The sequence below is a fragment of the Homarus americanus genome, unplaced genomic scaffold, assembly GCF_018991925.1.
Source record: "Homarus americanus isolate GMGI-L3 unplaced genomic scaffold, GMGI_Hamer_2.0 scaffold1024, whole genome shotgun sequence".
Taxonomy (NCBI): domain Eukaryota; kingdom Metazoa; phylum Arthropoda; class Malacostraca; order Decapoda; family Nephropidae; genus Homarus; species Homarus americanus.
In genome coordinates, this window is record NW_024715228.1 from 2,137,761 (window position 1) to 2,151,933 (window position 14,173).

General features: G+C 34.8%; 1 protein-coding gene across 4 annotated transcripts in view; it reads right to left on the reverse strand.

The window, feature by feature from the left end:
• Window positions 1-14,173, reverse strand: part of LOC121855825 (ATP-dependent RNA helicase DDX24-like) — a 30,174-nt gene that overhangs the window by 7,657 nt on the left and 8,344 nt on the right. For 2 of the 4 annotated variants that reach the window (XM_042350977.1, XM_042350993.1), the window contains 6 exons: window positions 12,658-12,879; window positions 9,636-10,118; window positions 7,788-8,411; window positions 7,109-7,299; window positions 4,119-4,299; window positions 3,545-3,685 (listed from right to left, as the gene is read on the reverse strand). In XM_042350977.1, coding sequence (XP_042206911.1) covers window positions 3,545-3,685; window positions 4,119-4,299; window positions 7,109-7,299; window positions 7,788-8,411; window positions 9,636-10,118; window positions 12,658-12,879 — 1,842 coding nt within the window. Of the gene's footprint in view, window positions 1-3,544; window positions 3,686-4,118; window positions 4,300-7,108; window positions 7,300-7,787; window positions 8,412-9,635; window positions 10,119-12,657; window positions 12,880-13,920; window positions 14,048-14,173 lie in introns of those variants that run through there. The other 2 variants (XM_042351003.1, XM_042350986.1) reach the window with 2 other exon arrangements.

Genomic DNA, 14,173 nt, shown 5'->3' on the forward strand with positions numbered 1-14,173 from the left:
TTTTTGGCCAAAAAAATACTTTTTTCTCTCTGAACTAAAATTTAATGTGCCTAACTATTAGTACATCCAAGAATAATACAAGCACCAAGAAATGACCTCGAAAAACCCATAAGTAGAGTAATTAGCATTGCAAAAAGTATTTAAAATATTCTAAAAATCATTTGAACATTTTCTAAAAAGCCATTTTGAACAAGAATTATAAATGAATATCAAATTTTTGGTTAACAGATCATGCGTAGCACGGTAGGAGTACCTATACTGAAATTTTAGACAAAATCATTTTTAGTAATGACCAAAAATTGTAAGTCCTATTGCCTAAAAGGATTTTGGCCAAAAAATACTTTTTTCTCCTTGAACTAAAATTTAATGTATATATCTATTTAATTTTAAAATCAAAAGATAATACTGACACCAAGAAATGACCTCGAAAACCCGCAAGTGGCGAGTAATTAGCATGCAAAAATGTTAACATATTCTAAAAATCATTTTGAACATTTTTAAAAGCCATTTGAACATTTTCTAAAAACCATTTGAACAAGTTATAATCAAGATATCGATACGGTTAACAGATCATACTTGTACATTCAGGGTACCTATACTGAAATTTTGAACAAAATCCATTTTTGATAAAAATTACAAAAATTGTAAGAATCTATTACCTTAAAGGATTTTTGGCCAAAAATACTTTTTCTCTAAACTAAAATTTAATGTGAGTAACTATTTAAGTACATCAGAATAATACACAAGCACCAAGAAATGACCTCGAAAAACCCATAAGTGGCGAGTAATTAGCATTGCAAAAGTAATTAAAAATATTCTAAAAATCATTTGAACATTTTCTAAAAGCCATTTGAACAAGTTATAATCAAGATATCAAATTTTGGTTAACCAGATCATGGCAGCATTCAGAATTGCCTATACTGAAATTTTGACAATCATTTTGGCGAAAATTACAAAAAGTATAAATCTATTGCCTTAAAAGTTTTTGGCCAAAAATACTTTCTCTGAACTAAAATTTAATGTGCCTAACTATTTAAATTGCAATCATACACAAGCACCAAGCAGCCTCCGAAAACCCATAAGTGGCGAGTAATTAGCATTGCAAAAAGTATTAAAATATTCAAAATCCATTTTAACATTTCTAAAAGCCATTGAACAAGTTATAATCAAGATATCAAATTTTGGTTAACAGATCATAAGCAGCACATTCAGGAGTACTATCGAGGGCTGTGGTCGGGTCAGTCGGAGAATTTAAACTTGTGGAGTCGAATTAGGTCGTCGATAGGTGTCCAGACTCCGACTCCGACTGAAGCTATTCTGTTCCTAAGAACAAATATATGAACTCAGGCATATTCATTGCAGTGATTCCACTGATCCCACTAATTTTCTTAAATTATTAAAGAATTTATTTCCATTTTATAAGCATTATTATGAATTTATTGTAGCAGGCACAGTATAGCACTATAATTTTGGACGATAGTCTCTTCTTTACCATTTGAAATTTTGAATTATATCAAATTTTGTTTCGTTGAAAACTGCACAGAGGCTCTCAGCTACAAAACAATTAGCTACAACCTGTTTTTGGTGAGATTAAGGCAAATTTAATTTAATAACTTAATCATGTAAGGTTTATCCATTTTCCTTAATAAGGTATTCATTTCTTTAATGTACATAAATATATAACTTTACTTTAAAAGGAATTGTAGGATCATCATTTAGATCCACATCAGATTATGAGCTTAAACAAAATTCATATGCTGAGATCGAACTTTTAGATATACATGTAAATGGTGTTTTCTAGTTAATATCTTGAATTCTTAATAAATATATTTTTCTTTTGATTGAAACTTTGAAAGTCAAGCCTATCATCTTTTTGTAGTTCTTAAATATCGTCCAGATCATTAATAAAGCTGTAGCAGTATAGCCACGGTGTTTTACTTTTTACCTATGCAGGTTACAACATACAAATTACAATTAGGATGGTAGAAATAGTTGTTACAAATAGGCCAAGGAGTCGGAAGCATAAAAATTTGAGGAGTCGGAGTCGAAGGTTTTGTCTTCGACTCCACAGCCCTGGTACCTATTCTGAAATTTTGAACAAAATCCATTTTTTGGCCGAAATGACAAAAATTGTAAGTCTAAAGCCTTAAAGGATTTTTGGCCAAAAATACTTTTTCTCTCTGAACTAAAATTTAATGTGCCTAACTATTTAAGTACATCCAGAATAATACACAAGCACCAAGAAATGACCTCGAAAACCCATAAGTGGCGAGTAATTAGCATTGCAAAAGTAATTAAAATATTCTAAAAATCATTTGAACATTTTCTAAAAGCCATTTGAACAAGTTATAATCAAGATATCAAATTTTGGTTAACAGATCCTTAAGCAGCACATTCAGGAGTACCTATACTGAAATTTTGAACAAAATCCATTTTTTGGCCGAAATGACAAAAATTGTAAGTCTAAAGCCTTAAAGGATTTTTGGCCAAAAATACTTTTTCTCTGAACTAAAATTTAATGTGCCTAACTATTTAAGTACATCCAGAATAATACACAAGCACCAAGAAATGACCTCGAAAACCCATAAGTGGCGAGTAATTAGCATTGCAAAAGTAATTAAAATATTCTAAAAATCATTTGAACATTTTCTAAAAGCCATTTGAACAAGTTATAATCAAGATATCAAATTTTGGTTAACAGATCCTGAAGCAGCACATTCAGGAGTACCTATACTGAAATTTTGAACAAAATCCATTTTTTGGCCGAAATGACAAAAATTGTAAGTCTAAAGCCTTAAAGGATTTTTGGCCAAAAATACTTTTTCTCTCTGAACTAAAATTTAATGTGCCTAACTATTTAAGTACATCCAGAATAATACACAAGCACCAAGAAATGACCTCGAAAACCCATAAGTGGCGAGTAATTAGCATTGCAAAAGTAATTAAAATATTCTAAAAATCATTTGAACATTTTCTAAAAGCCATTTGAACAAGTTATAATCAAGATATCAAATTTTGGTTAACAGATCCTTAAGCAGCACATTCAGGAGTACCTATACTGAAATTTTGAACAAAATCCATTTTTTGCCCAAAATGACAAAAATTGTAAGTCTAAAGCCTTAAAGGATTTTTGGCCAAAAATACTTTTTCTCTCTGAACTAAAATTTAATGTGCCCAACTATTTAAGTACATCCAGAATAATACACAAGCACCAAGAAATGACCTCGAAAACCCATAAATTACAATTAGGATGGTAGAAATAGTTGTTACAAATAGGCCAAGGAGTCGGAGTCGGAAGCATAAAAATTTGAGGAGTCGGAGTCGAAGGTTTTGTCTTCGACTCCACAGCCCTGCTAAAAACAGGTAAGAATATCACAGATGGTGCCACCCTCACCAGGCAGTTTTGTGAACTAATGCCAAGCCAGCCAATCACAAATCAAGCAGGATCACACAAATTGGAAACTTTTAACTTCCCAGTACTACAGAGGGACTGAAAAAAAAGTATGGAATAGACATACCAGCCTTTGCATCAATGATCATTTACCTTATCACAGTTAATCCTTGCCTCCGTTAAACTCTCAGCTGTTCCAAACTTCCGTGTCACATCAACTATCTTTGGATTAGACTTCACACCAATTATCTTTGCTAGCTGATCAATTTTTAGCTCGGATGTCATTTTCACTACCTGAAATATAAACATGCACAAAATTAATCTAGAATATTATAGAATTTTAATAATTATATCACATTTTGAATGAATACCATTATCTAAATACTGTACCGACAAACTCCCCATGCTATAACCTTTACTCAAATTAGGGCGAAATGTTCAAAATCCTTCATGAGGCATCTGCATGTGCCTCTTCCACCCTCAAGTATGGAACCTAATACATTGTACTGTAAAAGAATACCTCGCTTTTCGCAACTCCACTTATCCGCAAAGGACATTTTAACACCCCTTTTCGATATTCACAAAGTATACCCTGCTTAATTTGTAAAGAAAATGTGAATCTCCATAACTTGAGGGATACCTGTAACTTTGCTATACATTAACCACCTTAGGTACAGTATACAGTACTCATAATACAGTAATAAGAAAATAAAACCTCGAAACCAACCTTCCGCTTCATATTTAACCTCCTTGGTGCAGAGTGAACAATGGTGAGCGTTGCCGAGAAAACAAAAGTTTGCCGCTGTTCCTTGGCAGATTTGTTGCTATTTATCATTTCGAGAAGTTGTGTTAATTCCTGAAAATGTCCACGTTCGACCATACGATCTGTTTCATCTACAGCCAGATACCTGCAAAGAAGAAACTTCATGAAAATGTACAAAAAGTTTTCCCTTTAGATTAGACTTCTGTTACAATCCACAAAAATACTATATGATAAACTTGTTTTAACACTTTGGCAGACTGATGATGAATATTTTGTCATCCCAAAACTCGCCAAATATCTATTTATCACTTGATTTTCATGGTTCAAGTCTCAAAAATGCATGCCACTGTCTCCTCATTCTTGCCACACAACTGTGATGGACGTGAGGTATACACTGTCTTAATAATAGAATCAATTCTAAATACTGTACATATATTCATGCATTGAAGAATAAAGTGAATGATTGCATATTGCATTGAAGACACACTACACATAGAACACATGTTGACCTTGAATAATAATGCACTAAAGACATAATGTTGATGTAGAATAATGTTCCATTGAAAACAAGCTGTAAACAGGTTCGGTTCCTGAGGACGTTCGTAAGTCAGATTTGTATGTAAGTCGGAACACATGCTGTGTGCATACTGTACTTACAGAACAATGTTTAAAACCCCATTATATCATTGCCTAGTTCTTATATAGTGTACATCTAAAATCAATTAACTTAAGACAAAAGAAGAAATAGAATAACAAAATACAGGTACAGTAAATGAAAGTAAAAAATAATTCGTCAGGTAAATTAAATACTGTACTATAAATTTCAAGTTTAACCCTGTTCGTATTGGTGGGGGATAGTAAGTCGGGGAATCCCTGTATCTAAAATAATTCTGCACTGAAGACATGATGTAAATGCAGAATAACGCTATGTTGAATACATGAAAATATTAAATAATGTCGAGTGCCAAAATAAAACCATTGTCATAATGGCTTCAGTGAATCTTACTTGTGACTCAGCCTTGCAATATTAACACTTTCACGGTCTTGGATGCCAAGGGCGTGTCTAAATTTTTTGCTACACTCAGTCTTGGAATCGCCAGAAGCATTCTTAAGATAAAAATAATTGTATTAAAAAAACTATCCACTGTTTGTTTTGCGATGATTTCACTTTTAATTTTTTTTCAGGCATCCCAACTGCCAAACAACAGATACCTGTAGTGAGTAAAGAATATTGATAAAATCTATTTTTCGGCCACCATTTATTTTCTAAAATCCATTACTGTTATTATTTACCTTAGAGATTTTTTGTTGGCGCCGTAGGAAAGCTGAGATTCTCTCGCCTTTTTTATGTAAAGTACGGTATACTGATTCATTTTAGAAAATGGTGTTTTATGTAATCAAAATGTAAGTTCACTGAAGATGTAATGATGAATTGCAACTTAGGTTCACCAAAATATGCATTTTCTTCATATTTTTTATTTGCTCATGTGATTCCTTATATGATTTTGTATACATAGTCATTATTAAAATACAGTCGACCCTCGTTAAAACGGACTTATAGGGGGGGAAGGGTGTCCGCTTTAGCCGATTGTCCGAATTAACCGATTTAGGGGTTAATATTGCATAATATTGCATTATACAGCTATGTGTATGTTTATTTGAGTGCCCCGTCATAGGAGTCCATTTTCTCTCACTTCAGGACACCTGAGTCGTCCGTTTTCTCTTAATCTTAGAGTGCACCAGAGTGTTATTTCTTAGTAGTGACACAGAATTCGATATTGCAACTGGGGTTGCAATTGTTGAGGCAACTTAGGTATGTCTGATTACAGTTGGAATATTCAAGATCCATTGTGAGTGATGTTTAAAGCTTCAACTGTCTTTATGGTTGGTAAAACTTGTCAAGTCTGTCAGTCTGAATGGCATGTGTGAGGCCTTGTGTTTGTAAAACCGCAAAATATATAAATATATAATGTTATGGTAATTATCATAAACACATAGGCATGACGAGGTTTATTACAAAGTGATGAAAAGGATACTGTACAGTGGGTAGTCCACAAAACATGTAGCCATGTCTCTTTATTTGAGTGCCCCGTCATAGGAGTCCGTTTTCTCTCACTTCAGGACGCCTGAGTCGTCCGTTTTCTCTTAATCTTAGAGTGCACCAGAGACTTTGTTATTTCTTAGTAGTGACACAAAATTTGAAATTACAACCCCAATTGCAACTGGGACAATCCCAGAACCAGAAATTTGATACGGACAGTTCAGATTTCGTCCGATTTATCCGAAATCTGGATTAAAGGGGTCCGAATTAACGAGGGTCGACTGTACCATTAATATCAATGCAAATATGAATAATGGCTTTGATGAGAAAGAAAAAAAATGCTGGCTGGCCAATATCCCCGATTCAGTGACTACGACCGTGAGTGTTAAGAGAACTTCACTAACTGACCATTTGGTCGATATCAGACAATCACTCCCATTAATTGATTTTACTGACTCTGTTTGAAGATTGTGTGTGCATGTAACATTTAACCCTCTGGGAGGGTTAAATGTAGTTCAGGTGGGATTTGAGCCAATGAACTGTAAAACCAAGACTCTACTCTGACTATCCTAATTTGACACCAAGACAACAAATTTTCTTTTACAGATTGCAGTGGATGGGAAGACTGCTATTCATTCATGGATTGCAGCAATATAATGTCCCTCATTGTCAAGTACTGGACACCTTATGGGCAATGGCAGGCTCTTGTCTGTGATGGGCTTGGAAATACAACACACACCAATGGCTTCTCATGATGCTCCAAAAACAAAAAAGTAATGTTTTTATATTAGCTCTGATATTATTTCAACTTGTTTGCAAATTTTTACAAACTTAAATTAGGAAAATTGCTTTTTATATTTGAATTTTCCTAATTTAAGTTTATAAAAATTCGAAAGCATAATGTACAACTCACCGAATATCTGGAATTTGACCGAGGTGCTTATTCCCTTGTTGGATTAATTCCCACAAACGCCCTGGGGTCCCAACTACAATATCTGGACCACGCCGAAGTAAACGTTCTTGTTTTTGAGATGCCACACCACCCATCACTACAGCAGTCTTGATATCAGTATGCACTAGTACTGCTGCCAAGTGACTTCTCACCTGAAAAAAACAAGGTAGTGCAGGAGGCAATGAGAACGTTAGGGGTTGCGGAGTTCATGTTAGAGTGATTAGGGCATTGTATGAGGGCTCAAAAACTGTTATGGCAGTACTGTAAATGGTTATTAAAGTGGGAAATATGAGGTGGAAAAAAAAAAGAGGTCCATCAAGGGTCTGTCTTGACTCCCTTTTTGTTTATTATGGAGCTAGAGACACAATAACAGAATTTTAGAACTGGTTTGCCTTCGGAGTTGTTGTATGCCGATAGCAGATAGTAATGAAGAGGTAATGGGGAAATTAAGATATTCAAAGATGGAATTGGAGTCAAAGGGTACAATAATGGCAGAAACAAAATTACTGGGGTAATGATTAATACCGTGGGGAAATGGAATTCCTCAGTGCTATGATAAAGGGTTCCTTATAAAGTCTCATTAATTTTAAAGATATAATAATACTAGTGATTTTTATAAACAAAATGTTTGACAAATTACCTGGACTGCAAGTTCACGAGTTGGTGTTATGATGAGTGCCCTGAGCTTCCCCTGGGATTTCTTAGTGTTCTTGGTATCCTCCTTCTCCAGAAAGTCAAAATCAGCATCATCTATAACCTTTACACACCCTAAACTTTGGATAGGATCTTCACTTTCATCTTCAGCCACATAATCACTGTTTTCATCATTCAATTCCTCATTATCACTGTTTTCATCATTCAATTCCTCATTATCACTGTTTTCATCATTCAATTCCTCATTATCACTGTTTTCATCATTAAATTCCTCTTTATCACTATTTTCATCAGATTGACTATCATCTGCTTCTAAAATCTCTTTACTTACAGCCTCATCATCACCTTCCTCATCAGTGCTAATGTCAGAATCTTGAAGGTCCTTAACATTTTCTTCAGTCTGGCCATCTTGCTCAAATTGATAATCATTTTGTTCAAATTCAACATCACTGTTTTCTACACCACTATCATTTTGCTCTGCTTCACGCATCTTATCATTAAGGATCCCATTTATAATAGGAATGCCAAATGCTAGAGTTTTCCCACTCCCAGTCTCAGCAGCACCAATGATATCCCTGAGACCTTTTATGGCAGCAGGGAGGACAAGTTTCTGAAATAATTAATATGTAAGACAAAAATAAGCAAAAGCCTCATATTAGTCACCAAATGCTCCAACATTCAGATAACTAGAATAGGAAAGTCAGAAGATATGTACAGTAGCTTTGGGTTATTTTGTGAGATAAGGACCAACATTTGCAATGTTATAAATGTGATGCATTTAGCTCTGTCCTTTTTACTGTAATGTACTTTGTTTTCACCATTACAGTAGAACATCAATATAACATAAAACATGAGATAGGTTCCAAGAGAGGTCACATTAAACCGAATTCACACTAAACCGAAGTGTTGGTTTCAATGGAATAATTTAGTTTGGTTCTTGACAGAAACACAAAATACTAAAAAGATTGTGAGTCTGCCCACACACACCTCAGCCCATCTCCTAGAATAAACAAAACATTGTTTTTTGTAGTATTATGTTAAAACAAACACAGCTAAAATTAAAGGATGTCAAATGGTCTGTTTACTGGCTGGGAAGAGAGGGGGGGGGGGAGCTGAGGTGATATGTTTGACAGTTGATGCCAAGGTCTAGTGCTTATTTATTTATCTTTCCTAAAGAGTGACTTTAAGTTTTTTTCTTATAAAATGTCACTGAACTGACATGGGAGAATATAATTAACATTGCTGGAATTCTTATAAGATAGTGATTAATTTGAATATAAACATGCTATAGTTTGCACTAGACAAAAATTTTAGTAATCATTTATAGTACATTATTTTGAGTACATGTACAGTACAGCTTTGCCCTTACAGTGTAGCGTGCCCAGAGAAACATTAGGTGCAAAATTTTAAATATGATGAGCCAGATTGACTCACGCAAAATAGGAAAGATTCGCTTTATATTAAAACATTATCCTTAATTGTGGGTGTCGCTTTAAATCAATAATATTAAATTGAATCGCTTTAAATCGACGTTCTACTGTACCTCAATTAAGGGTTAGCTATTCTAACTTTAAGATCCTGGTGACTGACATGAGTCTTACCTGGACACAAAAAGTTTTAAGGCCATGAAATTCAATCAGAAATCAAAGGGTACCAACATAAATTTAAAATGGTTCAGCATCAATCTTTTGCCAAGCCCTGGAATTATATATTTCAAGTGCTAATAGAGAAAGAAAATTGAATGAACATCCTTATCTTCACGAGAAAGTTATTAATTTTACGTAAAATAAAATAAAACCAAAGAGAAAATTCGAAAGCATAGACAGTACAGTACCTGGATCTCTGTGGGTTGTGAGAAGCCTAACTCTGCCAAGGCTTCCAACACTGGGGGTGGAGCAAACACTTCCTCCCATGCAGAAACATCTACTTTTTTAGTCGGTAATTGATCTTTCTTATGGCATGTGGCTCTGTCATAACAAGCTTTCTTTGTTGGAGTAGTTGTATTTATTCCTATATGTGGCTGCTGTTTCTTTCTCTTTTTTGTTGTTTTTGTTGCTGGAATGTTAGCCTCCTCTCCTTGAATGACATCACCAGTTTTCTTTAATGTATCTACTTTAGTAGTATGTACATTCACTCCTTCATTCTTATCTTCACCCTCAATTGTAGAAGTACTACTATCTGTATTACTTTGTGCTTGTGTACCTGAATTTAAAGTTTTTGTTTTCTTCTTCTTTTTCTTCCTTTCTTTTTTGGTGTCACTGATGATTTCACATTCAGGCCCAACTGCTGTGTTTTCTTTCCTTTCCTTCTCTTTCTTCTGAAATAAAACGTTCACAATTATGGAAAACTGTACTAACATACAGGTAAATATCCCCTACATTTACTACTCTGTTGGTTACTTCTGACAGAGGTACATACATATACCCTGTACTGTACGCTGTATAGTATATACATACAGGGTATTAGTTAAAACTCTACATAAAAAGAAACATATCCTTAAAAAGCATGTCAGAATTTTTTTCTAGTATAGTATGTGGTCTAACAGGATATTTACACTGGTATAGCATGTGGTGTACTGAGCTGGAGTTTGTCTACTGGGATACTTACATTGTAGCATCCATTAACCTAATCTAAGTTAATGGATGCTACAGTGTATATATCCCAGTAGACAAACTCCAGTAGCACCAGTAGCACCAAAAATTATTTATGCACTGTACCAGTGTTTAGGTAACCACTGCTAAAGCAAACAACAGTGGTGCAGTTTTGATTAATACATATACACTGTACAGTATACTTCACACCAAAACCTCAATAATTCTTAATTCATAATCTGTGATCTAACATAAAACAGTTTTCTCAGAAATTCCTTGCTGCAGTTTTCATATAGGCCCTATTTTATGACATTCAAACAAGAATCACCCAATAAATATTAATAAAACAAGATCAATACATATATAGCACAGTGTCTGCATGTTTGCTAGACACAACCTTGGTTTTCAAGACAGAGCTGAAATTTGACATACTTTAAGCTGTGTTTCTCTCAGGGGTGAAAACCACCATAGAACCCCCTCACATAATACAGTATGTAATATGATTCATGGGGTTACCTCAGATTACTGGCTAGATAAGAGGAATTTCGTCCCAAAAATGCATAACACTGTACAGCCTATCCGACGAGTTAACTTCAAATTACCTTAGGGGTTCACAAACAATTAAATGGCAAAAACTAAGTACCGTATGAGTATGATAATTCTTTCAGGAAAACTGGATTGATAGATTCAATACGCAGATATGTCCCCAACAAGAATTTGTTTACAAATGCCAACCATATATGTTCATGTCCTATTCAATTTTCTTTATTAACACAAGTGATGCTGCACCTAAAAAAAAAATAAAAAAGTACTGTATATAAAAAAATAAAATAAAAAATATAATAATGTAGGCTACAATAAGTGCGTGTATGTGGGGAAGATGATAGGGGGAATACTGTACAGTAATATGAAAACTACCCTGATAACTGTAAGCCATATCGAGTACAGTAAGATCTTGTATTTCGCGAGTAATATACTGTAGACTGGAAAAATTGCGCCAAATTCAAATACATAAACTAATGGGGAAAAATAACAATACAGACTGGCCACTGTACATCAACCTCTGATTTTCCCATTTATAACCTCCAAATGATACAAATTCTGCCTTTATTGACTTGATTGTGCTTTCCGGAAACTAGTTTTTAGGCCTTCCTCAAGTAATTTAATCACACGCTGCTTATCCTGCATCGAGCACTTGGCAAACTAAACTCCCTTACGATAGTCCCACTTCTCCTTTCCTTATTTGGCCACTTAGGTGGTCAAATGAAATCGCATGAAATATAAGATCTTACTTAACTGTATTACAATTTTACTTTCATGATGATAACCCAGATTTCTGGTATTCCTTGGCAGGTATCTTTTAATTGTCACAAAAGGGCTTTGATATTATGACACTGATGGTGTGACAGGAAGAGAGAAGGCTGATTCTCTTACTCAATCAATATAGGTAATGTATATCACTTTAGTTTACATAAAAAAAAGGACAATGTAAATTCTTGTCCTCCATTAAGTAGCCCCTTTTTTTTACGGGGATTAGCCCACCCGGGCACAGGTCATCGACCCACAACGGGGCCTAGGGGGCAAAAAATTAAGAATAAAAAGAAATTAAAAATAGAAAAGGAAAAGGTTATATTAATCTACACCACGAAATGCCGGAAAACCATCTTTTTAAAGTGAGACAGATTGTAAGAGTATGCAAATACAGAAGAAGGCAGAGCATTCCACAGTTTGGCTGTGTGAGGAAAGAAGGATGTACTATAACAGGTTATTCTAGTGTGACCGACATTCACAGAAAAATGGTGGGCACCGCGGGCAAGACATGTGTTACGAGCCCACGGCCCTGCCGGCGGTACACAGGATGCCAAATCCACCGAACATTGCCCGTTAAAGTACCTGTAAAAGAGAGAGTGAAGCAACATTTGGGGGAAGAGAATGGGAGGAAAGATTGTTAACTAAAGGAGGAGAGTTAATAAGACGAAATGCCTTTGATTCCACCCTATCTAACAGTTGGACAGAAGAAGAGCTACCCCAGATATGAGAGCAGTAACCCAAGTTAGGACGAATGAATCCCTTATATGCTTGAAGCAAATGCTCAGGAGTGAAGTAGCTAAGACACAGAGAGTAACCAAAAAAAGTGTATGTAAGACTAAAAGACTTGATACACAAGAATTTAAATTATTTCATTATTGATGTTAAATTATATCTCATAATACTAATTCTGGTAAATTACACATCCTAAAAAGCTTTGCATGCCACAACACTTACCTTCTTAACTATTTTCCCATCTTCCCAAACTTCCCTTTGTACTTGCCCTTGTTTGGATAGTTTCATCAATGTACATGATGATACTTCCTCGAAGCCAGCCAAGCCTTCGAATTCAAGTGAGGATAAAACAGGCCCAGAAAGTAAGCCAGCATTTTTTCTTTCTCTGTCACCTGTTTTCTTCAGTGTCTTGGCTCTATTCTTCCCCATTTTCTGAAAGCTTTCCTGTAATAGATAATAAAAAAATTAAATTGCCATACTTAGTCCTAAACTATAATGTTTTCAAATAAAATTGTACATCATAAATGCAGTACAGATATAAGAGCCATGAATGATGGGCTCCAGCTTCAGTCATTCTAATTTACATTTTATCCAGTATGAACCCAGCAAACGATATGAGGAGCACAGGACCAAAATAGGACAAGTGCTGGTGTGCCCGAAAACAATATACTATATGATGTCTTTCACTAGTACAGGGGTATCAATTAAATCTGCACTAGCAATGCTACAATCTGCCACTTGAATCACTTCAATATATTAACTGGTTCCAAAGTTATGGTAATTTGAAGATTCACAAACTCTAATTGCATTTTTGTTTTTTATTTACGTAGCTTGTCCTACTTCAGCTATTCAACCACGGGAAAAATACAGTATACAGTAAAGCCTTGAATAACGATGGTAATGTGTCCTCCAGTGTAAGGTGAATCATCGTATCGCAAATCATTAATTACCATTAAAATAAAGCAATAATAATGAGATGCGTTACCAAGTGTGACCTTTGAATAAACTGCAGGAGTGGTCAGAAAAATGGCAAATGAAATTCAACACCAGCAAGTATTTAAGTGGGTGAAAGGAATCAATAGAGGAGATAATTATAAAGTTCTTATAATATCCGAGCAGGATAGGACTCGTAGCAACGGATTTAAGCTGGATAAGTTTAGGTTTAGGAGGGGGTTGGAAGGAACTGTTTCACAAATAGGGTGGTGGACGAGTGGAACAAGCTTAGCAACTTTGTAGCAAGTGCTGGAACACTGGAAAGTTTTAAAAGGAGGCTAGATAGATTCATGGATGATAAAGAGAGGTAGTAACTCTCGACAGGAGCTGCCATGCACAGGCCAATTGCAGACTCCTTATTTTCTTATGTTATCCTTTCCCAATTTGGAAGTACACTGTCTTTTCACGAGGTAAAAAAGCTTTTATCTTCAATATAAAATTTTTCTTGAGTTTCTTTCAACTGTTATAAGTATTAAATTATTTAATTCCTACCCTTCTTCAGTCCACCGTCAATTAATTTACTCTAACTTCAGTCGGTGGCAGCTGATGATGGTGAACACGCTGGGCTGGGGGTCGTGTTTACGTCTTGCTCCCGTGGACTACGACCACAAGAGTTTGAAGAATTCACTAGTCTTAAAATCCTGTTATGTATATATTGCACATGATAATGCATTACTTTCGAAAATAACGTAATTTAATAATATTCTTCAGTTAAACTACTGAATATTAATAGTGTTTAATATAT